General features: G+C 60.3%; 3 protein-coding genes across 5 annotated transcripts; 2 read left to right on the forward strand and 1 right to left on the reverse strand.

Annotated features, from left to right (window-relative positions):
* The first annotated feature begins 1,090 nt into the window (after window positions 1–1,090).
* Window positions 1,091–11,943, forward strand: LOC119564785 (afadin- and alpha-actinin-binding protein). Of its 3 annotated transcripts, none has more exons than XM_043532940.1 (14): window positions 1,091–1,493; window positions 2,254–2,328; window positions 3,192–3,364; window positions 3,954–4,145; window positions 4,856–4,966; window positions 5,707–5,860; window positions 6,349–6,424; window positions 7,341–7,479; window positions 7,559–7,691; window positions 8,218–8,363; window positions 9,324–9,497; window positions 10,007–10,124; window positions 10,602–10,776; window positions 11,378–11,943. In XM_043532940.1, the coding sequence occupies exons 3-14, from the start codon at window positions 3,206–3,208 to the stop codon at window positions 11,517–11,519; spliced, it is 1,719 nt and encodes a 572-aa protein (XP_043388875.1). In that variant the 5' UTR covers window positions 1,091–1,493; window positions 2,254–2,328; window positions 3,192–3,205; the 3' UTR covers window positions 11,520–11,943. The 3 variants fall into 3 exon arrangements, with proteins under 3 accessions (XP_043388875.1, XP_043388874.1, XP_037743612.2); XM_043532939.1 differs by lacking the exon at window positions 1,091–1,493 and adding an exon at window positions 1,616–1,644 and having other exon boundaries at window positions 5,722–5,860; XM_037887684.2 differs by lacking the exon at window positions 1,091–1,493 and adding an exon at window positions 1,616–1,644 and having other exon boundaries at window positions 5,725–5,860.
* A 605-nt stretch (window positions 11,944–12,548) lies between these two features.
* On the forward strand, window positions 12,549–16,363 carry ALKBH7 (alkB homolog 7). The gene is made up of 4 exons (XM_037888117.2): window positions 12,549–12,821; window positions 14,056–14,229; window positions 14,877–15,001; window positions 15,735–16,363. Exons 1-4 carry the CDS (start codon window positions 12,564–12,566, stop codon window positions 15,868–15,870), a joined length of 693 nt encoding a protein of 230 aa, XP_037744045.1. The 5' UTR covers window positions 12,549–12,563; the 3' UTR covers window positions 15,871–16,363.
* A 136-nt stretch (window positions 16,364–16,499) lies between these two features.
* PSPN (persephin) lies at window positions 16,500–25,836 on the reverse strand. Its single transcript, XM_007066339.4, has 2 exons — window positions 19,291–25,836; window positions 16,500–17,636 (listed from the first exon to the last, which is right to left on the reverse strand). The coding sequence occupies exons 1-2, from the start codon at window positions 19,436–19,438 to the stop codon at window positions 17,215–17,217; spliced, it is 570 nt and encodes a 189-aa protein (XP_007066401.2). The 5' UTR covers window positions 19,439–25,836; the 3' UTR covers window positions 16,500–17,214.
* Between the last annotated feature and the right edge of the window lie 61 nt (window positions 25,837–25,897).

The following is a 25,897-nucleotide window of genomic DNA, read 5'->3' on the forward strand; positions in this document are numbered from 1 at the left end:
GCAGGGGCGGCCTGAGCCTTTTAAAGCTAGCTCGGGTAAAGCGCAGGGAATGTCTGACGTGGAGCAATGGGTCATTGGCCCGGGAGGAGGGGTGAGAGGGAAGCAAGCGGCTCTCCTGCTGCGTGGTCGTCTAGACCAGGCGGTGAAGACAAGCCCGTTGCGGGCTGACTGCAGAGTGGATTCTAGGGAGGGCAGCTGGACGTTGCGTAAAGGGGGGGGTTGGTGTGGACTCCGGTGCAGATTTAATGGGATCTTTTGTGACCACAGGGGGGCTGGGCCTGAGTTTTACCTCTAGGATGTAGCACAGCGCCCCCAGCACCATCCTAGGGCACTGGGATCAGCACTGACTGCGAGGGAGCCCCCAGGCCCCCTCGGCAGAGCCCCTCGTGCTGAGCCACTGCCCCAGCGGGGCCAGAGCCCCCCGCCTCCTGCAGCACCGGGCCCCTGAGTGCCCAGCGGGGCCGGGGCCAGAGCCCCCCGCCTCCTGCAGCACCGGGCCCCTGAGTGCCCAGCGGGGCCGGGGCCAGAGCCCCCCGCCTCCTGCAGCACCGGGCCCCTGAGTGCCCAGCGGGGCCGGGGCCAGAGCCCCCCGCCTCCTGCAGCACCGGGCCCCTGAGTGCCCAGCGGGGCCAGAGCTGGAGCTCCCTGGCCCCTGAGTGCCCAGCAGGGGCAGCGCTGCCCCCATCAGGGCCCAGCTCCCATTCAAGTGGCTCGCAGAGACTCTGCACAACCTGTGGGTGCAGAGAACGAGAACCAGGCTGCTGCTTTGCACACAAGAAGGAGAAAAAATCTGTGTCTTTCCAGCTCTGTATCCCCATATCCAGTCCTACGGCCCCCCATACACCCTGTATTTCCATCTATGCACCCCGTCCATTCTTCACCTGCTCCTCTCTCTAGATAAAAGAAAAGGAGTACTTGTGGCACCTTAGAGACTAACCAATTTATTTGAGCGTGAGCTTTCATGAGCTACAGCTCACTTCATCGGATGAAGTGAGCTGTAGCTCACGAAAGCTCATGCTCAAATAAATTGGTTAGTCTCTAAGGTGCCGTAAGTCCTCCTTTTCTTTTTGCGAATACAGACTAACACGGCTGTTACTCTGAAACCTGTCTCTCTAGATACACACCCTTATCTATCCCTTATAGCCACAACATCTGCCCCATATAACTCGGTATCTGCATCCCTCTAGAACGCTTTATATCTCCCCCACAGCCCCCCTCTGTACCTAGAGACCCTTCAAACCCCCTCAAGCCCCATCCACCAGCCTCCCTCCATGTGGGCTTACACAGCCACAAAGAACTACAGTTCCCAGCATGCCCATCTCCCTAGCCACGCCTCTCCCTCCTAAGCAATGCCATTGGCTAGCCCTGCTGCCTTCTCACCCAATGGAAAGCCACAGAGTGGGGCAGAATGGCCAATGGGAGAGGCGCTGGGAGGCGGGCTGTTTGAAAGGTTCCCTGGGGCAGGGAGGTGGCTTTTGTTTGCTGTTCCGACAGTGAGATCAGCTGGGCTGGGGCCAGAGGGGGTGGGGTTGGGTTGGGTTGGGTTGGGTGGGGTGGGGTGGGGTTGGGGGTGGATATTTGGAAGATGCTGGGTGTGGGGGGATTGCTGGGTTTGGCTAATGGAGTGGGCAGTTGGGGCTGGAGGTTGGGGATTTGCGGGGCTTGGATTGTGGGGGGCTGGGATGGAGGTGGGGGGTTGGTGTCTGGATTGTGGGGGGCTGGGAGAATTGAGCTGGAGTTGGGTGGCTGGGATTGACGGGAGGTCTGGATTGTGTGGGGAGGGGATTGAGGGTGGTGGGGCTGGAGGCGGGGGCTGGGATTGTGGGGTCTGGGGTCTGGATGGTGGGGGACTGAGGAGAATTGGGCTGGAGGTGCTGGGTTGGGGTCAGGATTATGGGGGGCTGGGATTGAGGGGGCTGGGGTTGGGGTCTGGATGGTGGGGCGCCGGGGGGACTTGGGCTGGAGGTGGGTTGGAAGTGCTGGGTTGAGGTCTGGATTGTGGGGGGATGGGGCTGGAGGTGGTGGGTTGGGGTCTGGATTGTGAGGGTCTGCGTGCGCGGGCTGCGTTCAGGGGGGCCAGCTCTCAGGTTGTACTGCGGCAGCAGGAGCCCCTGGGCTCTGAGCTCCTGGAGGGCCAGGAGCCCTGTGGGGGCATCACCAGTGGGTAGGGAGGTCGAGGGGTGCGGGAGCCTGAGCTCCCATTTTTCCTACCAATCTGGGAAGATTTTTGAGCTTCTCCCCGTTTCCTCTCAGTTCCCATTTGTCTGCAGCGGGGAGCTCTGGAGAACTCGGGGTGCCCCTCGGCACAGGAGGCCAAGCCATCGCCAGGTAACTGCCAGGGCCACGATCTGGCTTTTGGGCTAAGGACCCTGGGGTGCGTTTTCTCACATTAAAGTGCTTTGAAGCCTCGTGGGCCCCTCCCCTCTGTGAAGCTGGTAAGTTGGTGTTGCCCCTTCTTTACTGGAAAGGGAAACTGAGGCACAAAGGGGGGGGACAGGATGGGACCCAGGCTCCAAGTTAGAGCTGGGAACAGAATTCCGGGGTCCTGACTCCCAAACCTGCTTCTCTAACCCTCTTCCCTTCCTCATTAGACCCTGAACCCCACCTCATCCCAAGACAGGAATAGAACCCAGGAGTCCTGACCCACCTGTCCCTCTCCCTCTAGACCCCACTCTCTTCCCAGAGCTGGAATAGAACCCAGGAGTCCTTGCTTCCAGCGCCCCTTCTCTAACCACTGCACCCCGCACCCTTGGGAACTTGGGCCAAACATTTTGGCAGATGTAGGGTCAGGTGCCCGCAGGGATCTGGTTAGTTCCTGGCCCTGACTCAGAGCAGGGAGTGGTTAGGTAGGAGCACCTGGTTCCATATCTGAGAGCCAAGCCCTGTGGCGCAGCGTGGGGCAGTGATTAGAGTGGGGTTCTTGCGTGGTTATCTCTGCTTGTCTAAACAGTGTGATCCAGTGCAGGGCTGGCAGCCAGGACTCCTGGATCTATAGGACTCCTGGGTTCTATTTCCAGCTCTGGGAGGAGTGTAGGGTGTAATGATTAGAGTGGGGGTGGGGCTGGAAGCCAGGACTCCTGGGTTCTATTCCCAGCTATGTCCCTGACTGACTCTGACCTCTTGGGCTAGCTCCTTCACCCTGGTCTGCCCTGCTGGTGCCCAGATTTCACAGTCTCTTTTCCCCACTGCAGAGACCAGGGGTGTAATGGCCAAGTACATCCCCGAGCCAGGCATCTCTTCACTGGTGGCGACCAGCCTGACCGACCCCGATGGCCCCCTGGAGCTGCTGGAGGGGGCCAGTGAGCTGAGCGGGGCCTTCTGCTGGAGCACCAACATTGATCACTGCATCTCGTACCTCAACGAGGCAGGTGGCGTCCCGGGTGCCAGGCAGGGAGGGGTTAATATGCCCAGGGCAACGGGCTGGTTCCCGCCCTGACTGTGGTGGGCCCCGTTAACCCTCCTCGCTGGTTCCATGGAGGGATCCCATGCTCATCGTGAATTTCCCGGGACAAAGAAAAGACACCTCTCCAGCCCCAGGGGGATTCCCCTGCCAACAGCCAGGCTGCAGCCGGCTGGGCCCTGAAATCCAACCCTTCTTGGTACAGATCTCTGGGGACCCGCAGCGTGGGGAGCTGGGTCAAGTCAAATTGGCCAGGGGCTGGAGCTAAGGGGACAGAAGGTGGGGGAGAGGGGTGGAGCTAATGGGGAGGAGCTACAACTGGGCAGGGGGCGGAGCAAACGGGGTGCAACTGGACAGGACTTGGGGTAATCGGGGAGGTGGTGGGGGCATGAGGGAGCTAATTGGGGACATGGCAGGGGATGGGGCTGAGCAGGAGTGGGTGGGGCTAATTGGGGAGGCGGGTCATGAGTGGGGAAGGGCGGGGCTAATTGGGATCCAAACCCTGACCTGCCATGACCTCCAGTCCCCCGGTCTGGCCCATCTGCCCCTGCAGGAGGTGAGGGTGCTGGGGCTGGCCCCGCTCTATGTGGAGGGAGGCTTTGACCTCCGGGCCCTGGTGAACGGCACCTACGCCCTGCTGCGGCTCTACCGGGAGGCCTCGGCCAAGCTGGGCGCCATGGAGGCCGAGGAGCTGAGGCGAGCCGGTGAGCTGGGCTATCTGAGGGACCGGCAGAGCAAGCTCAAGGTGGGTGCTGGGGAGCCGGGGGAGGGGCTGTGGTTTGCACCGGCTCGGAGAAAGGGCCCATCGGGCTCGGAGTGCCCTGGACGAAGGAGACGAGCCGAGTCTTGTGCCCTTTCTCCGGCAGCGGCAGACACCAGAGGGTTCAGCTGAGGGCACAAATTGCCTTGGGCAATCACCCACCAACAGCCCGGTGCAGGTTTTTGGTGGCAGTGGGACCCCCTCTGCGGTGGTCGTCGCCGTGTGTCCTGAGCATTGCGGTTGGGCCACCCCTCTCTTAGCTTGCATCGCTGTGGGTCAGGATGCTATCCAGCCACTCTACTTTCCTGTGGCGGAGAGTTCCACAGGCTGACGGCTGGCAGGAGAGGAGCGTGTCGGAGTGGGGCAAAGACTTGAAGCTGAACGAAGGGGGAACTTGAGGGGTTGGGGGGAGGGAGATGGTCCCAGCTGAGCTAAGGGATCGTTTCCCAAGGGAAGGGGAGGACGCCTCGCTGTTAGAATCGGTGATACTCCGAGCGCTGTGCCCAGACGGATTCCGCCCTGCGAGGCGAGCTAGATGCTGCCCCAGGGCGCTTACGGAGGTGGCTCCCCTGCCTCCTGCCCCTCTGGGGGATCGGACAGGGCCCCGGCGGGCTTGCTAACTTCTGACAGTCTCCCGGGAGTGGTGCCTGCGGGAGCTGCCAGCCCTGCGTCCACCGTCTCTTTTCCCACGCCAGGCGCAAGTGGAGGCCTGCGAGAGAGAGATCGCGGCTGTGCAGAGCAAGGAGCGGCAGCTGCAGAGCAAGAACAAAGAGCTACTGGCCTTGCTGAAAGGAGAGAAGGACGAGGTGAGGGGGCGCGGGACGGGGGGATCTTCCCACCCGGCTGCCCCATCCCACAGCGACGTGCCAGACCCCGGTGGAAGGGGTGCATAGGAACTGTCACACTGGATTGGACCTGACTCCCATTTCTGACAGAGTCAGCCCCAAAGGCTTCGGGCGGGTGGGTGGTGGGGGGTAGAAACGTCACAGATGCAGTTAGGGATCATCTGCTCCCCGCATGGAGTCCCATCCTGACCCCTAATGGACACTGGCTCTGGGCATTAACTCTTACAACTCTGGCGGTTGGTATCCGTATCCCGCTTGGAATCTGGCTGAGTTCTCGGCCTCAACGGCTTCCTGTGGCAGGGAGTTCCACAGGCTAGTGATCCACAACAAGCCATTGTGCTGCTGGAGGGTCCTGAAGGCACTTCAGTGACCCTGATCGGAGGCTGGGTTCGAGCGGGGCAAAGCCATTGAGGACAAAGGGGCGGGTGCATCACCCCCTTGCATGCCTTGGAGCGCTACCCCCTGCACTGGCTGCCCACCCAGCACCCCTGCCTACCCAAGGACACCCCCAACACCCACCCACCCAGGGGCATGGCTGAAGCACTGGCCAGCAGCCATCCGTGATCCAGAAGGAAGCGCGGTGCTGAGATCCTCGGTGTAGATGACTGAGTGGGGGGGCCCATCTACGGTTGAGCCAAGCCACGCATTGGGCTGGTTCTTGTGCCCCTCGGGGCAGAGGTTATAGTGACGGGAGGGGGCAGCCTTGGGGTACCCAGCAGGTGGTGAAGCTCCTGGCCACCCTCGCCAGCCGTGGGGCACAACACCGCCACGAGTTGAGGAGGAAGGAGCAGGAGCTGAGCCGGCTGAAGGAGAAGATGAGCCAGCAGCTGACGGACAAGAGGGACAGGCGCGCGGGTGAGTGAGTGAGGAGTGCCGGGGTGGGTGGGGGTGACCGCTGTGGATCTACCTTCTGCCTCCCTACATACCCGCTCCCTGCTGCAGTTCCCATCAGATTCAGGCTTCTCCACTTGCTGCGTTCTCTGTGGCGGGTAAACAGCTGCCCTGCTCTGCCCCAGAGGCGGCTGCATTTCAATGGTGGGTGAGTGGTCCCCATGGAGGGCTCTGTGGATCTTTCTGGTAGAGGCACAAGATTTCAGCACAAAGCTAAAGTTCAGGGGAGGTCGCGCTGTACAGTAGCTAGAGAAGGGGACGTTACAGGGCCAGGACTCCTGGGTTCTATCCCTAGCACTGTCAAGTGAGTGGGGCCCAGTGGTTAGAGCAAGGGGCTGGGAGTCAGGACGCCTGGGTTATGTCCCTGGCTCAGGGAGGGGCCTCGTGGTTAGAGCGGTGGGGGGGTTAGCTCGTTAGAGGCTGTTGTTCTGAGAGTCCTTGCTCCCCCCCAGCCATGGAGATTCTCAATAACCTGGGCCGGGCGGACGGCAGAAGGGCAACCTGGAAAACCGGGAAGTCACTCGGCAAGTAAGAGACGAGGCCTGTCTGTGCTGGGCACCTGGAGTTCTGGGCGCTGGGCTGGGCAGAGGCGGCCCCCTGGCCATGGCAGACAAGGGCAGCTGGCATGTGCCTGTGGGTGGGGTCGCATGGCTGGGTCTGAACCCTGCGGTGGGGGGAGGCTGTGCGGGGGGCGGGGGGGGAGTTCCCCTCGGTGGTGGCTCAGGGAGGATAATGGGTGTGTAGGCAGTTGTGGGGGTGGGGGGGTCTGACCGGATGATGGGCCATAGGAAGGTGGGGCCCTGGGGAGAGGGTCCTGTGGGGGCTCTGGCTGAGGGAGGCCAGTGGAGGGGAGATGGGGCCAGTGGGGGAGGATGGGAAGGTCTGGGTGAATGGGAGCAGTAGGGATGTCTTGGTGGGCAGGTGCTGGGGTGGGTGGGTGCTGGGGGGGCAGAGGTGGTGGGTGGGGGATGCTGGGGGTCACTGGGAGCAGTTGGGGTGGGTGAATGCTGGGCAGGTGATACGGTGAGGGGCTGGGGGGGCACTGGCGGGATCATCGGGGTGTCTCGGTGCGTGGGTCACTGGGGAGGCGGGGGGTGCTGGGGTGGGGCTTTGGGAGATGCTGGGCAGGGGTGGGGTGCTGGTGGGACCATGGGGGTGTCTTGGTGAGTGGATCACTGGGGGGGCAGACGGAGTGGGCGGGTGCTGGGCTGGGGGATGCTGAGGGTGGGTGGGGGCTGGAGGGCTCTGGGGAATGCTGGGGGTGGGCGGGTGCTGTGGGGCGCTGGTGGACGCTGAGGGTGGGTGGGTGGGTGCTGGGGTGGGGCTCTGAGGGTGGTTGGGTGCTGGGCTGGGGGGCTCTGGGGCACGCTGGGGGTGGGCGGGTGCTGGGGTGGGGCTCCGGGGGACGCTGGGGGGCTCAGTGGGTAGCTCCCCGCCCCGGCAGGAAGGAGGAGGCGATGTTCCGCTCCCTGCTGGCGGCCCAGGAGAAGCAGCTGCAGGAGCTGATGCTGGAGAACGCGGAGCTGAAGCGGCTGCTGGACCAGTTGCGCCAGGACACGGGGGGCCTGCTGGGGGCTGCCCAGGTGAGCGCTGCCCTCCGGGGGCCGCTGGCGGGGGGTGCTGCTTCCCTGGCTGCTCATCCTGCCCTGCTGCCCCGTGCAGGGAGGCGAAGGGGAGCCGGAGCCGGCGCCGGAGGGGACCCGTTCGTCCAACGCGACGCAGGGGCAGCTGACATGCAGCATCCGGGACCAATGGCGCAGCTTCAAGAGCCCCGTGGAAAGTCTGGGCAGTCAGGGTATGACCCTCCCCGCCCCCCAGCTGTGATCTCATCTGGGGCAGCCCCCCCCCCCCCCCCCCGGGGCAGTGACCTCACGAGGTGCCAGGCTGGGTGTCTGTTACCCCATGGCCCCGTCTCCCCACGCCCATCCCCCTGCCCTCCCCAAACGTGCCCCAGAGGAACCCCCCAATCCCTTTGGAGAGGGAGCCCAAACCGTTCACGCCCCAAATCCTGCCCTAGACCTTCACCCCTCCTCACATCCTCTCCTCTGTCCCTGCCCTAGAGAGACCCCTCAGTCCCTATGCCGAGGGGGATTCACCTCAGGGTGTCTCCACCAATGGTCCCCCCCCCAACTCCACTCTCCTCCTCGCTGGGCCAAGAAGGGGGGCTTGCCCTGCCTGTTCGATCAGCCCTACTGTGGGAAGGGGGAAGAATCTCCCCCCAAGCAGCCGTACCCTGGCTCCCCTCTGAGAGCCCAGAAACAGCCCCCCCGCCCCCCAGTTCCACCTTCCGGAGCTCAGCTGTCCTTGCTCCATCCTTCCAGCAGTGGCCGCCGGCTCCCAGGGGTGCGAGGCCGAGGGCGGGGACCATGTGATCAGCGTGACGGACCACGACAAGGAGATCATGAAGCTGAAGGCGGAGATCGAGGACAGCCAGCAGCTGATTGCCTTTCAGCAGCGATGTTTCCAGGTGAGCACCCTTGTAGGGGGAACTCCCTGCCCTCCCCCGCCCACATACCCCGCAGGTGGGACCCAGGTTCCGGAGCCACAATCAAGAGATGGGCGCATCCCATGGCATCGGCTGAGCAGCCGAACCATCCGGCTCAACGCCCGTGGCCCTGGAGCTCATCCCACCCACCTGCTGCTGGGATCCTGTGTCCGGATCTGGTGCCCACCCTTCCAGAAGGATGGTGTAAACAGGAGAGAGGTCAGAGAAGAGCCAGGAGAAGGATTAAGAAATTGGAAAACCTGCCTTACAGAGAGCGACTTAACAAAGCGGGGGTAGGGGGCGGCTTGGTCACAGACTGGAAGTTCCTACACGTGCTCGTCAGTCTACCAGGCAAAGGTCTAACGAGCCAATGGCTGGAAGATGAAGCTAGATCAGTTCAGACTAGAAATAAGGCGTACATTTTAACGATGAAGGCAATTCGTTAACCACTGGCACAACTTAACAAGGGCTGGGGGTGACTCTCCATCACTGGCAATGGGACATTTCGGTTCTAGTTCACACGGGAACGAATTCAGGGAAGTCCCATGGCCTGTGTTAACACACCAGCCCAAAGCCGGAGAGAGGACAAAACAGGCTGCTCCCTAAGACGGGGCTGTACAATTTACCCCACCTTACTCCGGGGGGGGGGCTGTCCGTCTGCTGACTGCGCTGATGGCCGGCGCCGGCGTCCCTTCGGAGCCCCCGGCTCGCAGGCCGGAGCAAGAAAACCCAGATTTCAAATCCACCACGTTTGGGCAGCTGCTTCCCAGCTTGTCTGGGCTCTTTGTAGTTTCGCTCCAACTCCGAGCTCACCCCCACCTGCCGCAGCAGAGGCTGGTGCTGTGCGACCTGAAGGTGGTGGGTTTGATTCCCCACAAGCCACACCTCCAGGGGATTGCTGCCTCTTCAGGCCCCTGGCTTCTCTCCCCATCCTCCTCCCAGGAGCAACTGATTGCAGCTGCCAACAGCGAGCTGCCGGCCAGCCTGAGGGGCTCCTACTTCCTGGAGGAGCAGCAGCGGCTGCAGGAGGAGCAGGAGGCGTTCCAGCAGCAGAAGCGAGCCTTCGAGGAGGAGCGCAAGAACTTCACAGAAGCTGCCATCCGCCTGGGGCATGAGGTAGCTAGCCTCTGCTTCCTCTTCCATGCCAAGCCATGGGGGCTCACGTTTAACTCTTTAGGGACCACGTCCTGTGCATCTATTGGGATGGCAAGCTAGGCCTTCCTCTGCCTTGCATGGCCGGACCCCAGGGTCTCCTCCGGAGGGGCCGAAGGGTGGGGATCACTCGCTGAACAGCATCCTCCTCCCTGAGTTGGCTTCTGGATTGCGGGCTCTGGGGGTCATTTTGTGCGTGGGCGGGGCCTGTATCTTTGGTTCTCCACGGCATTCAGAAGGCCCCGCCCCTTTAGCCACCAGCAGGCCCAAGGGTCGCTGGTGCAGAGAGATGCCGGGGCGAGGGCCGGGTGGCGGGCACGCCGGACTACCCAGGGAAGCCCATTGAAAAGTCGCTGGAGTAGGGAGTGTGATAAGTAGGGAGAGGGGGAGGGGGTTGGAAGGAGCCGTCCATGGGGACCTTCCCTCACCCGGCATCCTGGCGCCTTATTTCTCCTCTTCCCCTCTCCTGCTAGAGGAAGCAGTTTGAGGAGGAACGAGCCCTCCTCCTGAAGCAGCACTTCCTGAGCACAGTGGCGGGGCTGGGACGCAGAGACCCCGGGCGGAGACAATCGGCCCCACTCGCCGCTCAAGGTGAGCAGGGCCGGACCAGTAAACAGGCTTCCCGTCGAGGCATGCTGATTCCCACCACCGCTGGGAAAGGCTCTGCAGGCTCCCAAGGGGGCTCTGGGAGAGGCTGTATGGCCCTGTGGTGGGATCTCTGCACCGTTTACCAGCATCACCGCTCCCTTGCCATGGGCAGGGACTGCAGGTGGGCGCACTGCTTGTATTGCATGCGGAAGGTGTGAACCCTGCTGCTTGCCCCTGGCTCAGACCATGCCCTGAAGCTCTAGGGCGCCCGACTGGAAGCAGAGCTGGTGCAGAGGGTCTGGACTCCTCCTCCAGGCAGTCTCTACCGACGGCCCTCATGCACCCAGCATTGGCTGTATCTCCTCTCCTGCGTGTGAGCGCTGTGTGTCTGCTGCCCTCCCTTTTCACCCCCTCCCCTCCCCGGCCAGTCTGAGTCCTAGCCCCATGGCTGCCCTAACCTCCCTTCCTCTTCCTCCTCAGCTGCGGAACAGGAGATTCTCCCCCAGCCAAAGAAATGGAACAAACCCACCTACACCCCCTACCCGAAGGCCAACACCCCAGTGGTGCTGGTCAGAAGCAGGCACCTCGCCCCCAGTCCCATCACGCCCAGCACGGCGGAGCTGCTCAGGGTGCTGAAGCTCATCCCGGATAACGGGTACGGGGAAGGCCGTGCTCTGTGAGGTGGACCAGGCATAACCTAGTAAATCCCAACTGCTATGGCCAGCTGCATCCCTGCAGCCAGACTGAGCTACCTCCCATACAACTGCAACTGATCTAACCATCGACAGAGCACGGGCTGCTGCAGCTATGGGGCTGGGGACTTAGAACAGCCCTGGAGGGTCATGAGCGGCACACAGGTTGGCTGGAAAGCAGGCAATGAGGGCACCTTAGGGCCCAGCACAGGGACTCGTTGAGGAAGGGGAAGGACATGCACAAAAGGCTGGCTGCAAAATGCTAGAGTAACCAGGACCGGGACCTATGCCAAGGATTGGGGAAGCAGCCGCCGAGGATTTTAGATGGCTGGTGGAGGTGGGAACCCGGGAGAAGCTGGAGGTTGGGTGTGGGGGGGAGGGGGTAGAGAGGGGAGTTCTTTAGCAACTACACCCACCGGTAGGATTCAGGCGTTAAGAGCAGCTGCTGTGACTCCTGCACTGGGTTTGGGACCTTCTCGATGTCCCCATGTGTAAGGGAAAGAAAATGCAATCGGGGACCTAGTAGAACATGATTCTGAATCTCTCACCCTGATCTCCCCACAGACCCCCACCCCCCGTGCAGTCCAGCCAGCAGAGTAATGACCAGAAGGAAAGCCACAAAGACACAGCCTGCCAGACAGAGAGCGAGGACTTCTGGCCCGTTAGCAGTGACCTTCTGGACCACTTCTTAGACCGCTCCTTCTAGCCCCTTGCTGCATTTACCTGGAAGAACCTGACCTCTGTGCTACTTGAGCTTAAAGACACTCGGGTTGACCTCACACCACTGATCCCACCCAGTCCCTCCGTTGCTGGAAGAACAGGGTCAGCTCCTCCAGTGCTGCACAATCTTTGACCACCACTAGTAACATTTGTGTGTGTGTGTGGGGGGGTGTTTCTCCCCCCTCCTTGGAAGATCTAATCTGCCCTAATGAGTGCTAACTTCTTGCTCAGACCTCCATAGCTGCAGCCTGTGTGGATGGTGACTCAGTCGATGAGATCTCACTACTAGCTCATGAGTTGGGAATTCTCTTCGGAGAGGAATCCCTGCTCTTTGCCTGTAAGCTTTTTATCCTCCCTGGCGGTCTCTGATATTTTTACTTTTTGACAGTCGTGGTTTTAAATATTGGGCTGTTCTATAAAAGCCAGTTAAACGCTGCTTGCTCGGTGCCTTTCTCCACGGAAACCCCCGCAAGGCTGGGTGCTAGCAAACTCCCCCTCCCCTGGGTGTTGCTATTCTGTGTCCTGGTGCTGGGGGCAGGGGGGTTCTTAGCTACTTTTATATTTATTATAATAAAGAGACATTTAAATGTAATGTTTTTGTCTTTTAAAATGGGGTGACAGTGACGGGGTCTGTGGGCCAGCCGGCTGTGGCAGGGGTGAGGGCAAAAGCAAGCTCCAGCCTTGCCAGGCCAATGTGGGTAAACACTGGGGCAGTTGTCAAGTCACTTAATCCTTCCCACAATGCACCGGGGGAGAGGGTCAGGGACGCTCATGTCGCTCTTTCCCACAATGCACCGGGGGAGAGGGTCAGGGGCGCCCATGTCGCTCTTTCCCAGAATGCACCGAGGGAGAGGGTCAGGGACGCTCATGTCGCTCTTTCCCACAATGCACCGGGGGGAGGGTCGGGGACGCCCATGTCGCTCCTTCCCACAATGCACTGGGGGGGGCGGAGAGCGAGGGCCAGGCCCCTACTTCCCACAATGCCCCGGGCGTCGCCCATTTTTCTTCCTTCCGCCAGGCCCCGCCCACAATGCACCGCGCCGCGGCCCGCCTGCCCCCGCCCGGGCCTGGCCCCCTGCGCCGCGCTGCGGCCGCCTGGCCCCGGCGGGCCCTGTGCGGGGAGGCCCCGGCGCTGGTGCGGGCCTCGGGCCCGGCCGTGGCGCGGCGGCTGCGGGGCCAGGCGGGGGTGCGGCCCGGCTTCCTCAGCGGCCCCGAGGAGGCGGCGCTGGGCCGCGAGCTGGAGCCGCAGCTGCGCCGCCGCCGCTACCAGTTCGACCACTGGGACGGGGTGAGCCGGGCCCGGGGCGGCGCTTGGCTGGGGGGGCGGGGCAGCCGCGGGAGGGGGCGGGGCGCTTGGCTGGGGGGGCGGGGCAGCCGCGGGAGGGGGCGGGGCGCTTGGCTGGGGGGGCGGGGCAGCCGCGGGAGGGGGCGGGGCGCTTGGCTGGGGGGGGCGGGGCAGCCGCGGGAGGGGGCGGGGCGCTTGGCTGGGGGGGCGGGGCAGCCGCGGGAGGGGGCGGGGCGCTTGGCTGGGGGGCGGGGCAGCCTGGGGGGCTGGCAATGGGGAGAACTGGGCAGGTCTGTGGTGGGCAGGTAGCTGAGCTGCAGGAGGGCAGCTGGGAGGAGCTGAGTGTTTGGGGAGGGGGCAAGTTGTGAAGTGAGCTCAGTATTGGCAGTGGACTCCCCGGGGGGGGATGAGTTGGGGAGGGAATATGGGGGGCTGGGCTCCCTGGGGGGCGGAGGGAGCTAGCAGGTGTCAGGTCTGAGTTAGGAGCCTTTGGGTGTTATTGGGGGGATGCGGGGTGAAGCGGATTTTGGGGTGTCCCTTGATTGTTCTAAGCTGGGTTCTGGATGCCTGAGCAGCGCTGTGTGCTCTGAACAGGGAACCTTGGGGGGCTGCAGTTATCGGGGCTAAGCGGGGCTCCATAGGAGCTGACAGGGGCTGAGCTGCCCTTTTGTGGGGGCTCAGCCTGGGTATCTGGGGGGTTCTCCTTGACTTCTGTGGTCTTAGCGGGTCTAAGTTGAGCATGTGCTTCTTGGGGGCAGGGGAGAGGAGGCTCCTGGTGGAAAAAGGGAAGCAAGCTGGTTATGGGGTGGGAATGGCTTCTCCGTGCCCTGGGCTCCTCTGGGGGGAGGGTGTTTTGGGGGATGGGCGCAGGCAGCTGGTGGGCCTTACAGGCGAGTGGCCGGCTAGCAGCCGGCCACCCAGTTATTGAGGTGTCCTGAAGGGCTGGGCATGTGAAGGGTGGACATTGGCTCGCTGGGCATAGGGGAAGTGGGGAACAGAGCGAATTCCCTACCATAGGGATGGGGGGTGCTGCAGGGAGGTCATGGGAGCCAATGCAGGAGTGGGCTGGTACGGCTCAGATTGGCCCCAGGTGCGGCGTGGGGTGTCTTGGATAAAGATGGGCACCAGGAATCATCGCCCAGAGGAGCATCCCTGTGTCAGTCGGGGGTTGGGCTTACCTGGGCACAGGACAAAGCGGAGACGCTCCAATTCATTACCATGGCGTTCTCTCATCCAGGCCATTCATGGCTTCCGGGAAACAGAGATAGCCCAGTGGAGCGAGGAGAGCCAGGAAATCTTGCAGCGGGTCCGGGGTACGGCCTTCCCGCCAGGAATGTCTCCGCTCTCGCTAGTCCACGTCCTCGACCTGGATAAAAGCGGCTACATCAAACCTCACATAGACAGTGTCAAGGTGAAGCTGCAGGGCTCAAATGCGATCTGGTTGGAGGGAGCTGAGGCTGGAGGATCGAAGGGGCTGGGTGGGGATAGAGAGAACGGAGACATTTGGTTTTATCCTTCAGCCAGAGCACCTCGGGCTTCATTGCTCATCCTAAGCTGCGTACGGTCAAGTCAGCGCTGGGAAGCAAAACCTTTATTCTGTAGGGATCGGGGTGGGTGGCTCAGCGGGCTGGGGGGCAGGCACTCTCTTCTCTGAGCTAGTGCCCCAGCGTGGTGCCAGCATGATATCCTGGGTTGCTCTTTTGGGTGAAGAATAAAAACAAAGGCAGGACTACTTTAGCAGTGATGATCCCAGGGTTTTTTTTTCAATGCGAGGGGGTATCCCCACATCCTGGCCTAATTCCAATTTAGGTCAATAGTTGGCTCTTCCTAAATTTCCCTGCAGTTTCATTTTGGATATGTGATTCTTCACTCCCTGTTCTAAAATTGCCATGTGTTGCTGTGCGCTGGTAAGCAGCTGCAGCGTGCCACCCCAGAGGTGGTCGCGACCGCTGGGTGGGAGACCTCCATGCTGGGTTCCAAAGGGCTAGGACGAACAATGGGATAGAAATGCCTGGCTGCATTACTGGCTTTTATCGTTACATTTCTTCCTCGCATTAGTTTTGCGGCTGCACGATTGCGGGGCTGTCCTTGCTGTCCTCCAGTGTGATGCGGCTGGTCAGCGAACAGAACCCAGAGGACTGGATGGACCTGTTGCTGCCGCGCCGTTCACTGTACATCCTCAGGTAACGTGGCCCATCAGGTGGGGATGTGGCGAGCCCTAGACATGACGGCGCTTTGTCTCTGCTGTCAACTTTGTGAGAGGTGCCAGAGGAGGTGATTTCTGAGAGGAGTTAGTTTCGGGGGGGTGGGGGAGGGAGGAACGTTAATAATCCCTAGGTCCTGAATAGCACTTACCAGCAGCACATCTCAGAGGGCTTTACCAAGGAGGTCAGTATAATTATCCCTGTTTTACAGATGGGGAAACTGAGGCACAGAGCAGAAAAGTGACGTACCCAAGGTCACCCCGCAGGCCAGTGGCAGAGCCAGAAACAGAACCTACGTCTCCTGACTCCCAGTCTCTACCCACTAGGCCTCAATGCCTCCCTTAGTGGCAGCTGGGACTGGAGACTGGGCATCCTGATTTCAGTCTCAGCGCAGAGGCCGAGGACTGAATGTGCCGTGGACACTGGACTCACGCTTAGAGGTTCTACCTAAGGCCCATTTTTGGCCCATCCCCATAGTATCTGAGGACTGTATTTATCCTCACAACCCCCTGTGGAACAGAGCAGGGCTTTTATACCCAGTGTACTGCTGTGGAAACTGAGGCACAAAGACTAAGTGACTTGCCTGTGGTCTCACAGGGGGTCTGTGGCAGTGCATGGAATTGAAGCTGGGTCTCCCTAGTCATATGTTAGAGTCATAGAGGCCAGTGGCTCTTGGGCTGAGCCAGACTTCCTCTCTCCCCTCCTTTCATAGAGGCCCGGCTCGCTACGAGTTCACCCACGAGATCCTCAAAGACGAGGAGTCCTTTTTTGATGGCCAGAAGATCCCGCGAGAGAGGAGGATTTCTGTCATCTGCCGGAACCTGCCAGTGCCACCAGCCCCAAGCTAGAGCCACGAGCGGAGCTGTGGGATTGGAAACCAGCCTTCCTCCCCTCTCCGGGCTGGAGCAGAGCTGACTGTTTTCAGTTGCTCTGGTTGACGCTTTCACTCCGTGGAGGTTTGTAGCCAAGACTAAGCCAGGGGACTTCTCCGTCAACACGCAGCCATGGAGGAGCCTGCGGATGTGTGTACCCTCGACAACCAGCCAGGTACCTACGGCGTCATCAGCAGTGCCATTAACAAATGATTTAATGCACCGTATTGGCTACCCACGGGGCAAGGGAAGCTGGCTTGATTGCATAGGCCGTGTTAAACCCAACAAGTAAAATCTAAAATAGAAACATCTCCCCTGTGATCTTTGTGACGGGGCATGGGGTGACTTTAACAACAGCAGGTAAATAGAATTCAGACAGAAGTGTGCTGCTTTTGTTGGTTTTTAAAGAGAACCGCTGGCTCTGGTGAATTTTGGTGAATTTCCCTCATTAAAAATAATTTATTCTAACCTACCTTTTTTCAAAGTTATTATTAATCATTTTTGTTCCAGTAATTCCTAAAGGCCAGCTGCAAACAGGGCCGCATTGTGGTCTGCCTAAGGGACGACCCTGGGCTAGCTCGAAGGAAGTAATCCTTTCCCATCTGTCCCACAAAATAGCCACACGTCTTTTGATCAGTTTCACCGCTTTTATTAGTTTGAAACCACTGTGTACATTTCAGCCGTTCCCAAGACATGCCTGAAAACGAGCAACCAAACACAATCCCCGACTCTCTACTAGCAGAAAGAAGCAAATAAATTAAAAAGGGACTCTAAGAAGCTCAGGTAGGGAGGCAGCGGGAACGAGATCCCTAGCCCACCCTGCCCTTAGTGGAAGAAACCAAATAAATAAATAACTTAGGAATCCATAAATATCTCTTATCGTCCAGCTCTCCCCCTGCACCTGTGTGTAGATGAGCCATGCACACCTCCTCCAGGCAGGATCTCGGGCTCAGAGCTTCCAAGGTATTTAGGCTCCTAACTCCCATTGTTTTCAGTGGAAGTTAGGAGCCTAAATGCCTTTGAAGTTCCAGGCTTTAGCAAACAAGCTAGCATCTCAGTAATGCAAAGAAACAGGATGGGGTTGGAAGGAGGGGATGGTGTGAAGTGAACGCCATTGTTGTTGTGATAGCATTCCCTTCTCCCACCCCTAGAGGGAGCCCTTCAAGGGGCAAAAGTCCCGGCCCCCGTCCTGTGGGATCTGTGGCATGGAGTTTGGGCTTCTCTCAGGCTACGGGTTCAAGGGTGTGGGAGGAAGAAATACTGACTGCTTTAACATCGGCGCTACGCCCACCCTGCTGACGCACCCTCCCGTCAGCAATATCAGCCCACGCAGGAGCAGGCAGAAGCAGAGAGTTTCTCCACCTCATGCCACTGGTGGCTGTTGTCCAGGAAGGCCACGTCCTCATAGTATGTTGGCCGGCAGCAGGGGTCGCCAACGATCTTCTCGCCCAGGGCCGGGATCTCACTCTTCTGGAGCAGCACGGAGAGCGTCAGATCGTGGTTGGTGCGGGCCTTGGGGCAGCTCCCGCTGCAATACTTGAACAGGATGGTCTCCTCGGAGTCATAGCCCAGGCCCAGGTCCTTGACGCGCAGCAGCAAGCTCCGCAGCCGGCACTCCTGCTCCTCTGGCTGCTCCCACAAGCGTTTCTGACGGCGCTTGGCCGGCTTGGGGGAGGCGTAGGGCAGCAGGTTTCTAGGGTTGTCCGGGACATGCAGGGAAGGTCCCTTTGGCATGTGCGTCTCTGAAACAGAGAGAGACAGAGATCACGCCCAACTGGGGAAGGGTGCTGAAGGCACAGCCCAGGCCCGGAATCCCACCCACCACCTCCTTGAGCAGGGAAGGGGGTGCCCCTTTATGGCCCAGACTGCCCCTGTTGTGATCCGCCACCACTGGGCAAAGAGGGGAGAATCCCGTCTGCCATTGTGCTTCTCAACCAAGGACAAACTCGGCACCAGGGAGATGGAGACGCTTTGCAGGGAGCTCAGAGGAAAGCAGCAGCAATCCAGTGGCTGCAGGGACTGAGAGGCGAAGGCTCCTGCGTGACAGGGCGTAGCTGAATAGCCACCGTGAAGGGACAAGGAGAGTCCCGGGGTGCAGGAGCAAGGGTGACCTCGGATGGCTTTCGGGACGGCCGGCTCTGGGGCTAGAGAGGCTGGCAGACGCCCCGTCAATGGGATTGTTTAAAAGTGGGAAGCGATGTTGAGCTTTTTGCACTGTCAAGTTTTAAGCGACTCAAACCATTGGGGATCCCAGTGATTCTACAGGAGGCTACTCCGATCCTGCACGCAGCGATCCTGCGGCGGACACAGCTGGAGAAGTCAGAGGTTTTGTATTGTTAGGAGGGGAAGACAGGATGTGTTGTATCCACGCTACTAGCTCAATATCCCCTCTGTGCTGTATCAGACTAAACTAGAGGGTCCCATATCCCCCCTCGTTTGTTCACACCAGTGGGTCCTATCGTCCTGTAGCCCTGCTGCATCCAATCTGGGCAATGGCCCATCCCGTTTGGCCTCTTGACTCCAGCCATGACCTGTGCTAGATGCTTCAGAGGAAGAGACTAAATCCACAATGGCTGGTTGTTTAATAATTGGACTGGGGGCGTGGAGGGGGAAGCAGTACCTTCCTGACCCCTCTGTTGTTGCTCACCTCAAGCCCTGAAGCATGAGGATCGATGGACTTTGTACAGCTAATTGAGTGATGCCATTGACAGTGAACTGAGGGATGGGTTTAACCCCCCCCACCCACACAGATCTACCCAGACATTTATTCCATGCTCAGCCCTTGCAGTATCTGAGTGCCTAGAGCATGCAGCCGCCTAGATTTATAACGGTAATTTCCCTCGTCTCTACCAGCCGATACTGCACATCTAGTGTGCGCATGTCTTTCTGCTGCTCTGCTCTCGGTCTGCCGGTCCGACGGCTGGGGTTAGAGAGCAGAATCGCCCGCTCTAATCCAGTAATTTTATGTACATATACCCTCCCCTGCCATGCCACTGGCTAGCCTGTTAGCGAGGATTGAGTGGCCCCGAGGACTGAACTGAACTCTTCTCCCTGCCAGCTGGAAAATTCATCCGTCTGCTGTCCGCTCTACCCTGTGAGCGTAGAGAGCGCACTCCGTCGTTCGGGCACTAGCTCACTAAGATCCAGGTGCAATTCCGGGCTCCACCACAGATTCCCTGTGTGACCTTAGCCTTCCCGTGCCTCAGTTTCCTCGCGTGTGCAAGGGGGATCATAGCACTGCCCTGCCTCCCAGGCACTCGTGAGGATAAAGCTTGAGGTCGGTTACCCTTAGCCCAGAAATCGCTGGGGTTGGGGAAATAACCGTACAAAACGGGAACGTGCCCCCGCCACCCTGGCACTGCCCTGCCTGGGAATAGCACTGAAAGTGTCTCATACCTAGGAGTGCCCAGAGCAGATCCCTGATGCTGGTACCCGGCTCCTGCTCTTCCATCAGCGTGGGCCTCTTGTCTTCCAGTGGCTGGGAGACAGCGGGTCTGACCAGGAGGATGAACGAGATGCTGCAGAGGAGCTGGGATGAATCCATCCTTCCCCAATTAAGCCGGGTTGGCTTCTGAAAGGAAGGTGGCTCATCTCTAATTTATATCCTCCTTGGGATGGCCTGGGGGGTTGGCAGGGCAGGCGTTAACTCTTCGTAACCCTTGAAACATTCCATGCTGGGCCAAATGCAGGGCGGGTTCAGGGGGGCTGGAAGGAGACTCATTCCCAGCGGAGTCTCTGGCGTTGGTGTCTTGACCCTGCATTCGATCCGGTCTCTCTTTTGCAGTCGGGGTAGAGTCTTTGACTCTGGACGGTAGGATGCTCACGGCCGAGCTGGCTAGCCACGAACTGCACTCCAAGGTGGTACATTGCGCCCGCTCACGTCACCCTGGCCCCGGGTTGTTTGACTGAAGGCGACGTTAGATCGGTGGAGTTTGGGGAGCTGGGATGGGGTTAAATCCTCGTCCTCCTCTCCCCGTCTGAAAGAGTTAACCGAAAATCTTGGGGAAAAAAAAAAAGAAAGCCCAGGATACTTGAATGGAAATTCCTGGACTTGATTACACCCAGATCTGCTGTGCAAATACCTTTGGGGGAGAGCGGGGGGAGATGGAAGGGGGATTGTACATAAATTATAGGGTCGCGGCAGGGGTGGGCTAGGGTAACACGTTGAGCCGGCTGGTAACAGACTATTAGTAGAGCATAAGTACGCCTGGCCGGACGGGCTGCCCAGGCCTGTGTCTGTCTGGCGAGACGGCCGGAAAGGGGGGACTCCTGGCCCTGGTGGATGGGATGGAGCCGGGATTTACTGGGCTTGATTTGGTTCCACGCTGGAGGTCAGGCAGGTTTCCCTCTCCCAGCTCTGCGAGGCAGCAATGCGCAGCTGGCTCGAACTTCCCCCTTTCCCGCAATGCAGCTCAGGGGGCAGTTGCCACAGACAACCCTCCAGTTGTGGGCCCAGAGGAGGCAGTGCAGGGCATCAGGTTCACTTCACCCTCCCCCAGCCAGAATTCCTCCCATGAGCACTTTGCCTTCTCCCCTGTCTCTCCCTGATTCGGGGCAGGCCCTGGAAGGCCTCTGCCCCAGTCCCGTAGAAGTCAGTGCGGTTCCCCTGCAGGGTGCTGGCAGGATCAGGCCCTCAGCTCCCTGGGCTAGATAAAGAGGCGAGGAAGAGATGGGCAGCAGCCCCTGCTATGCACCCAAACCCCTTTGGCCCTAGGAGGTGGGGGTGCCCGATTTAGCTCTCCGCATCCAGGCAGCCCGTGGGGCGTTGGGGTAACCGGTGGTCAGAAGGGGCCTATTTTTCAGGACAGGCCACTATATGGCCTCTGCTCCCAAGCTAGAAGAAGGCTGCTCTGGGCGGCTTGTGGCCAGAGCCTGCCTAGTGCTGGCTGCTCCCTGGAACCAACAGCTCGCTGCGTGTGGCACAGACTCGGCCCCTGCTAGACCAGGTGGAGGGCAGGTCACCTCCCCAGAGCTGTGCGCTTCGGGAGGAGCCCGTGCCCTGTTCTACTCGGATGCTTCTTCCATAAACTCGGGAGCCAGCCCAGCCTTGGGGAGCAGGGGCTAGAGGGCTTTCCCATCTGCATCATCCATGCTTCTGTCTCCCCAGCTTCCTGCCTCCCACCAGCACAGCCTGGGGATGAACCAGAGAGAAAATCCCCCTTATGTCACCTGCCCCATCCCCTACACTGCGGCCTGCATGGGACTCAGCAAGTGGGCTCCCAGATGCCACAGCCTTTAACCCTTCCTGCCTCAGCCCGATTTCCTTTGCCATCCTCTGCCCCAGCCTTGGCCCTCGCACCCCATTACCCCTTGGGGTTCCCACAGCCGTTAGACAGCAGCTTGGATGCCTACTCCGGAGCTAAAGTTCCTGCTCCTATCAAGGGAGATTTCGGTTACCTTTCTAACACTCCGCGAAGCTCCGGAGGCTGCAGGATCCCCGGCATTGGAGGATTTCAAGAACAGGCTGGATGGACAGCTGTCAGGGATGGTCTAGGTTTACACAGTCCTGCCTCAGTGCCGGGGGCTGGACTTCTCGAGGTCCCATCCAGCTCTTTGTTTCTAGGATTCTTGTTTGACCCAAGTAGTCAAACAAGGGAGGTGTCATTAAACCCAAAGGTCTGTCTGGGTCACTCGCCCAGGTCTGGGGCAGAGCGACGCTGCAGGCGATTATGGGTCTGTAGCGGAATGAGGAGCTAGGATTTTGGCCAGACACCAACTCTGCACGAAGGTTCTGGAGCCTTTAATGAGCATGTGTGCTCAGCTGGTCTCTGCTTCCCCGCACCCCTGAGCCGTGGGCTGGGCCCTAGGTAAATCCTAGAGGTTTCTACCACAAGTTCCCCCTTAACCAGCAGTCGCAGGCCTCTGTGCGCCTTGGGTGGCAGCTTGATGGTCTACCCTCCAAGTACAGCTCTGGCTGGATGCTGCTTAGCGTGAGATCTACCACAGAGCCCAGTGTGAGCTGGTGGCTCGGGGTAGGTCAGTGCCGTGGGGAATCTCCCATCATGCCACTGCTGTAGGGCAGGTAGGAGCCCCCCGGGATGGCGCTCAGCTGCTTCCACTTGTGCTGGCGTTCCGGGAATGCCGAGGGAAAGGTCAGCAAAGGAGGAAGAAGAATTTGGGGGCGGAGGGGAAGAGCAGCCGTCTGGTTCCCGGCTTAGTCCTGCCGTGTATGGAACGTCTCCCTGCGCCGGGCCGAGGCAGGGGGATTGCACGCAGCGTCACAGGCCCCGGGGATAAATCAGGGCCGGCGCTGACAGGAGAGGGCTCGGCGCCGTCTGGGCCTGCGGCCGGGCGAGCGCATTCCTTCCACTCCTTCCTCCGCTGGCCGTGCCAGTGGCGAGCAGGGCGGTGAAGCCAGGCCCGGCCAGGCTGGAGGGGAGATGGCAGGAGTGGAAACACCCCAGAGGGAGGGGAATGGGCTAGCCTTCCAAGGGGGTGGTCCAGACACCTGGGTTCTCTTCCTCGCTCTAGGAGGGAGTGAGGGCTAGTTGTTGGAGGAGTGGGAGTCAGGACGCCTGGGTTCTCTTCCGAGCACCAAAGGGAAGTGGAGGTCTAGTGTTTCCTAGTCTGGGACTTTCCTCCTCAATCTTTCGCAGGGCTCTGGTTTTCAGAGCCCGGCCTTCCCCCGACTGCGTAGGGAAAGGTGGCCCGTGCTTGCCCCTCTGTCAAATGGTGATGCTGTCACCCACCAGCGTCTAGGGATGCCATTAACAATAAAGCATTTTGAACCCCTGAAATACTAGACACAGGCTAGTTGAGGCGGGGAAGGAAGCCCTGGTGGGTGAGGCTCTGTTATGTAATGTGGGGATTGTACTTTAAGGTTTTAAGGTCAGATTTAAGGTCAGGCTTGACAAAGCCCTGGCTGGGATGATTTAGTTGGGGATTGGTCCTGCTTTGAGCAGGGGGTTGGACTAGATGACCTCCTGAGGTCCCTTCCAACCCTGATATTCCATGATTCTGTGATACTTTGACTAGACTTCCCCTCCAGGGAGACACAACGTTCCCAGTGGCTGGCCCAAAAGCCTGTGGAACTCACTGCTACTAGATACAGGCACATCCGCAGGCCTCACCTTGTACAGCACCACAAGCAGAATTCAGCTCTTCCCACCTGGGAGCCAAAGATATTTAACTCCCATGTGGGTGCTTGTACCAAGAAGTAAATACTCTGTGGGCAAGGGGAGGGGGACCTTTCCAGAGCAAGGCCAGCCCCAGCCCCCGAGCTGTTCAGTAACACCCCCCAACCCGGGCACTCAGTGGCCATGTGGGGCCAGAACCTCAAAGGTATTTAGGCACCTGATTCTGGGAGCTAGGCACCTAAATATCTTCGAGGAGCCAGGTCTCAGCCTTTGAGGCCTGCCTGAGCCAGCCCTGCTGCCAGCATGGGGGGGGGGCTGGGAACTAGCTGCAGAGGCAAAGGGGCTGGGGGGGGGCTTCTGGCAGCCAGACACACCAGCTGCCTCTGCCCACCGCTGGGCTCTGGGAACGGAGGCGGCTCAGGTGTTATCTCCTGGCCCGTCCCAGGGGGTTATTTTTAGCAGGGAGATCTGAGGGGCCAGACGCCCGCCAGCGCAGCGCCCCCCCCAGCCGGCCGGGCTAACGAGAGCAGCATGTGGGGAAAGGCGAGAGCAATGCGAGGAATGCCGGGGGCTGCGCCAAGGGCAGCCCGACTCCCTGGGGATAAATCATGGCTGGGTTTTCCTTTAGGCGGCGGCGTAGCAGGGCCAGGAACTGGCTGCAGCAGGGAGGGCGTTGGCCACATGAGCATGTTCAATGTCACTCCACGATGCTCAGCTGGAGGGGCGCACAGGGGTCCAGGCTGGGGCAGCCTCCTGGCCAGGAGCATCATTGGACAGAGTGGGGAAACTGAGGCACCACAGGGGGAAGGGACTTAGCTGCACAGCACCTCATGGCAGAGTCAGGATTGGGACCCTGACTTCCAGCCCTGCCCCCTAGCTGCTGTAACCACTCAACTTCACGCCCCTCCCAGAGCTGGTGATAGAACCCAGGAGTCCCTGCCCCCCCACCACGCTAACCACCCACCCAGGACCTGTCACAGACATTATGGTGGAGGGCCCCATTCCATGGTACATGGGGCAGGAGTCACTGTGCCCCCCATTCTCCCATTGCTGGCTGGGGATCAAGGAGGCAGCTGGCTTCCCCATAGGCCCAACCCCACTGGGGCGGGCTGGTCGCTCCCTTCCCGCAGCACCAGCTGGGCAATCACCTTAGCTCTAGGGCTGCAGCCCTGCCTGCCCTTTGCTTCTCTGCCTTCCTGGCAAGGCACCTGCTCCTCCCACCCCCACAGGGCCCCGGCTTTCAGAGCTGTGCTCCCTGCCGCATGGGCTCAGCGTCCCTCCACCCGCAGGGCAGGAGCCAGGCAGGGTTCTGTTAACTGCCAGCGCCCCGGGTGCAGCGTGATGGCTGGGCCCAAGCTCATGCTCCTTATCATGGCTCTGCTTTCAGGGTGGCACGGCCCAGCTGACTCCTCCTAGCCCCTGGTGGAACAGACTCTGCTTTCGCCCAGAGCAAGGGGGTGGACTGGGAACGAAACTAGAGGGGCAGTCCAGGCACCAGCACTGGTTCTGATCCAGCCCCGGGGTGGGTTAGAAAGGAGATCAGGGCAGCGGCTCCAGCCAGCCGCTGGGCAGGGAGAGTGGCTGGCTCTAAGGGGCAGGGAATGGGGCCTTTCCCAGCTCAGGTGTGACCTGGCTTTGGGGCTAGGGCTGCAGTCCCTTAACAGGCCCTGATTCAAGGGGCTTTTGCCCCTTTGGCAGCCAGAACCCACCACTCCACCTTCATCAACCAGGGCAGGTGCCTCTAAGTGTTAATCAGGGCCCGCTGCTGGCCAGTGATGCGACCTGTGGGGTTACACAGCTGAGCGGCCCATGCCGGAGACATGGGCTGGGAGAGGTCGCCCAGCAGAGATGGGGTGAAGGAGACGATAAATCACCCAGCGCCCCCGCAGGCTCAGCTGGCCTGAACTGTGTGTCCACAGCCTCCCACCTGTGGCAAAGCCTGGAGGTTTTCCTTAGGAGCATTGGAAAAATAATAAACAGCAGCCAGGGCAAGGCTGGGGATTTTTCTTTCTTGGGATGATAAATCAAGGCCGGTGGCTCCGAGACTTTTCCATATCGGCTCAGCTCTTAATCCACTGGAAAAACAGCTCAGGCAGGCCACAGCCTGCACTCTGCACCTGGGGGGAGTGGCTTGGCCGGGGGAGGGGGGCTTTAAGAAGATGCCCCCCCTCGTTAGGCCCAGTTCTGTTCACATGGAGGAGCAGCCGGCTCGGGCTGTTTTGCCCAGATGTCACCAGGTCGAGTCCTGCATGGCTCAGGAGTGAGTAGAAGTTGTACTCACTTGTGAAACAAGTTGGCTGGATCTCACGTGGCTTCCCTGGGGGCGGGTGGCCGGGAACTGCTCCTGCAGTTGGTTCCCCCTTACGGGCTGAGAGAGCTGGTGTCCTTTGAGAAGCTGGGCATGCTGGCGGCTGGGCTGGGGGTTTCAGAAATATGGCTGCCTCTGGGTGGGACTCAGCACAGCAGGTCAAGGGTTAGGGTCAGCCCGGGAGGAAGTCAACACTGGCAGAGGATGCTCCTCAGCAGAGCCGGCCCACGCAGCCCCTGGGGCATGCATGCACAGGGCCTGGCCCTCCAGGGCGAGGGCTCAGCCCAGGTTGGATGAAGTCACCCCGGGCCTGGATTCCACGCTCGGCTTCACCATAAAAGGTGGCGATGCTGGGCCAGGCCGGTGCCCATGCGTCCCCCCAGCTGGGGGACGGCGAGCCACTGGAATGCTCGCCCGAACCACACACCATGGCTGGGGAATTAATCCCGGCATCTCAGGCATCCCGCAAAGCAGCCACTTCCGGGGGCAGTGGGGAGACGGACACAGGGCTGCACCCTGCCACTCCTCCCCAGGGCAGGCTGAGCAGCAGAGGCCCTGCCCCTGACCGGACTCCAAGCGCGAGGGAATCATCCCCGCTGTGGGGCAGGCAGTGAGCGTA

The sequence above is a fragment of the Chelonia mydas genome, chromosome 20, assembly GCF_015237465.2.
Source record: "Chelonia mydas isolate rCheMyd1 chromosome 20, rCheMyd1.pri.v2, whole genome shotgun sequence".
Lineage (NCBI taxonomy): Eukaryota > Metazoa > Chordata > Testudines > Cheloniidae > Chelonia > Chelonia mydas.

Excerpts from the sequence above, each read along its gene's own strand:
- ALKBH7 (XM_037888117.2), top strand. The coding sequence starts at position 12,564 with ATGCACCGCGCCGCGGCCCGCCTGCCCCCGCCCGGGCCTGGCCCCCTG. Across the intron at positions 12,822-14,055 it reads AGTTCGACCACTGGGACGGG|GCCATTCATGGCTTCCGGGA; the intron begins GTGAGCCGGGCC and ends TCTCTCATCCAG. Across the intron at positions 15,002-15,734 it reads CGTTCACTGTACATCCTCAG|AGGCCCGGCTCGCTACGAGT; the intron begins GTAACGTGGCCC and ends CTCCTTTCATAG.
- LOC119564785 (XM_043532939.1), top strand. The coding sequence starts at position 1,620 with ATGGAGTGGGCAGTTGGGGCTGGAG. Across the intron at positions 6,425-7,340 it reads ACCGGGAAGTCACTCGGCAA|GAAGGAGGAGGCGATGTTCC; the intron begins GTAAGAGACGAG and ends CCGCCCCGGCAG. Across the intron at positions 10,125-10,601 it reads GGCCCCACTCGCCGCTCAAG|CTGCGGAACAGGAGATTCTC; the intron begins GTGAGCAGGGCC and ends CTTCCTCCTCAG.
- PSPN (XM_007066339.4), bottom strand. The coding sequence starts at position 19,438 with ATGGATTCATCCCAGCTCCTCTGCAGCATCTCGTTCATCCTCCTGGTC. Across the intron at positions 17,637-19,290 it reads TCTGCTCTGGGCACTCCTAG|AGACGCACATGCCAAAGGGA; the intron begins GTATGAGACACT and ends TCTCTGTTTCAG.